This window comes from Cynoglossus semilaevis, chromosome 1 (assembly GCF_000523025.1).
Source record: "Cynoglossus semilaevis isolate Cse_v1.0 chromosome 1, Cse_v1.0, whole genome shotgun sequence".
Classification (NCBI taxonomy): domain Eukaryota; kingdom Metazoa; phylum Chordata; class Actinopteri; order Pleuronectiformes; family Cynoglossidae; genus Cynoglossus; species Cynoglossus semilaevis.
Window position 1 is genome coordinate 20012527 of NC_024307.1, and position 3168 is coordinate 20015694.

The 3168-nt window shown below is 39.5% G+C and overlaps 1 protein-coding gene across 1 annotated transcript in view; it reads left to right on the top strand.

The window, feature by feature from the left end:
• Positions 1 to 3032, top strand: part of b3gat3 (beta-1,3-glucuronyltransferase 3 (glucuronosyltransferase I)) — a 5323-nt gene extending 2291 nt beyond the window's left edge. The window contains 5 exon segments of the mRNA XM_025062054.1: positions 1 to 21; positions 109 to 270; positions 376 to 462; positions 919 to 1122; positions 1207 to 3032. The exon segment at positions 1 to 21 is cut by the window's left edge and continues 37 nt beyond it. Coding sequence (XP_024917822.1) covers positions 1 to 21; positions 109 to 270; positions 376 to 462; positions 919 to 1122; positions 1207 to 1305 — 573 coding nt within the window. The 3' untranslated portion in view covers positions 1306 to 3032.
• The last annotated feature ends 136 nt before the right edge of the window (positions 3033 to 3168 follow it).

Genomic DNA, 3168 nt, shown 5'->3' on the forward strand with positions numbered 1-3168 from the left:
AAGGATCGTAAACTCCAGGAGGTGAGACCTGAAACTTGGGTGGAGCCTGCAGTGGTTTTTTTTCACCTTTAAGCCACAGCACATCTTAATTTCTTCTTCGACCTTTAGGGTGACCCCAGCTGGCTGAGGGCACGCGGAGTGGAGCAGAGAAACGAGGGTCTACGGTGGCTCAGAGAGGACAGAAAGGCTCAACAGGGCGGTGCCAGCGATCAGGGGGTGGTTTACTTTGCTGATGACGATAACACGTATACCCTGCAGGTGTTTGAAGAGGTTGGTTGGTGAATAGAACCCCATAAAATAAACTGTAAACAGATATTTAGCAACGTGTGTTTTAAACATCTCTGAGTAAATGAGAGCAAACTTGTCTTGTCTTAGATGAGAAATACGCAGCGAGTCTCTGTGTGGCCAGTGGGACTGGTTGGAGGAATGAAATATGAGAGGCCAGTGGTTGAAGGAGGAAAGGTGGGTGTTTGGTTTTGTACCTTTACATCAACTGTAGGACCAGCAGAGAGGATGTATTCCTCGGCCAAAATATTAGGCACCAAAATGATTAATGGTTTCAGTTATGCACTTGCTTTTTAACAATCTTTCACGGTTCACATCTAATCTTACTTGTTACTGACTATTACAGTCTGAAATTACAGAACCTTTGTTGTAATGTAAAACCTAAAGTAATAGCACTTAATGACAAATGATGGCACTTGAATGATGACTTGCTGCAAATCACTTATATATATATATAACTTATAATAATTGTTGTCCCTGTCTAGCTCAGATCTTTTATTTTGTTTTTTAATAGTAAGCGTAAATAAATCTTTATAATAAACATATAATTTAAGTGATTTCTTTAGCATCTGACAGTTTCAGCACTCCTCTAAACCTAAAACCTTATCTGAGTTTTTCATTGATTCTTCTCAGGTTGTTCGCTTCCATACTGGGTGGCGCCCTAGCCGTCCCTTTCCCATGGATATGGCCGGATTTGCTGTGTCCCTCAAACTGATCCTGTCCAATCCAGAGGCCTGTTTTGACGGAGAGGCACCAATGGGTTTCTTAGAAAGCAGTCTTCTCCAAGGATTGGTCACCATGGACGAACTGGAGCCTAAAGCAGACAACTGCTCTAAAGTATGTTTAACTGAAACCTTTGAAATGTCAGGTTTTTTTTGCCAAATAGGAAGGTTTATTTTCACGTGTGTGCTTGTTGAACAGGTGCTGGTGTGGCACACACGCACAGAGAAACCAAAGATGAAGAGAGAGGAAGCTCTGCAGGCGCAAGGACTGGGTTCAGATCCTGCCATGGAGGTCTGAGGAAACACGCACGCACACACACAAACACATGAACCTATGTGTAATGTAAATAGTAATCTGCCGTTTAATGCCGACTGTGTAAGTCTGCCTTGTACATATTGTAAAACCCAAACAAATGTGAGTGTTGTATCTGTCTGGTTTTTTTAGTTTTAGTGTAAGCTGGGTAAATGTAAACATCAGCCTCTAGGGGGCGCCAGTTTTTAATGTTGCAAAGCCTTGCAGTTATCACGTCATACTGTGAATAATAGTGTAGATCTACATCTAGCTGTATCTCATGTACTTTTACTGCTGCTCTAGTTGTATACATCGCAGTTTAACACAAACATCCTGACTGTAAACCATACATATATATATTACTGTCTCTGAAAACATTTCTGATCATTATCATAGATGATAAGATTTTAATACAAATGCAACATTTATTTATTTAGTGTAACACATTATTTTGGATTTGAGCATTAGCCCTGCTTTGCACAAGGAATCCTTGTTTATGTTCTGTAGATAGATGAAGAAAATAGTAGAAACAAAAACCCTTCAGCATATAAATATTATATAAACCCATCTTTTGACTCTTGAAAGCATCTCTAATACAGTTCCAATCACTAATCACTAAAAGACCATGCAGAATAGTTCAGTTCGCTAGTTAGCCAACGTATCGTCCGCTGCCTTGCAAATAATCTCAAATGCCTTTGTATTATGAACCACGGACAAAACGCTACAAACGGTGGTGGCAGAATGAAGCGTGCACATTTACCTACTGACACCTCCACCCGTGCTGTGTTTACTTCTAAAACCATTACATTCTCTCTGTTTTTAATAATGGTTATTATTTAATTCTGACCATGTTGCAATGGAACAGTTAAGCATGTTATCAGTTACTATAAGATCAAGACATTCAAATAATAACGATGAACATTCAGAGATTTAATAACATTTCTATATTAATATCAGTACAGTTTTCTACTGTTAATCGCCTCCATTACAAAACAACAGTCTGGCCAATGGAACGAGACTTAAATCTCCCTGGGAGTTGTTGACTTGTTTTCTTCATTCATGCGTCACAAAGACAGTGACCAGATCTTGGCAACACTATGACACAACACAAACAAATACGGAGAAACAACAGCCCCACACCCAGTGTAGCTACGGTGTTCAAACTGTTGTGTCATGTTTCAGTGCCGTGGCACAGCATCAAGGTCCCAAAGATATTCACAATGAGTGTTTGCGTGCATGTATGTAGATATATATGTATATATATATATATGTGTGTGTACAAAGTGGATCATACTCTACATCTATGTCTATCTCTACATTTGTCAACTATAGCAGTGTCAAAAATAGAGTTATATTAGTTGATTTCATTTTGCTGGTAGCAAACTAGTTCAGCGGTCATTCTTGGTAGACAACAGGAGACCAAAGCCTCTGGTTTTTCAAAACCTGGCAAATACTGCGTTTTACTCCATGTATATAAGACCAGTCGTGAAGGGATTTATCTTCCCAAGCAGTTTGGCAACCAGACAGCAGGAAAAGGCATTTCCTGACCCAAGTATTAAGAACCAACTAGTACATGGACTGTGGTCCAGTCCATGTACTAGTGGTGGAAGTCCTGTCGGTTAAATTGGGCCGTCTGTACAGAAATTTCTCACCCGAAAGAATCAAACACTACAGCTGAAATGTTCATTTCTGTTTCCTCTCAGATTCCTCCTGTATTCACTGATAATTGTCATTATAGGTGCAATGTTAGTTATTGAAACATCTTCTATTATTAATCATTGCTTCTGGTAGGATTTCTTCAGATGCCAACGTTTGGCACCAACAGAAATATTTAAAGTCGACTACTGACAACATCTGAGGTTTATATGT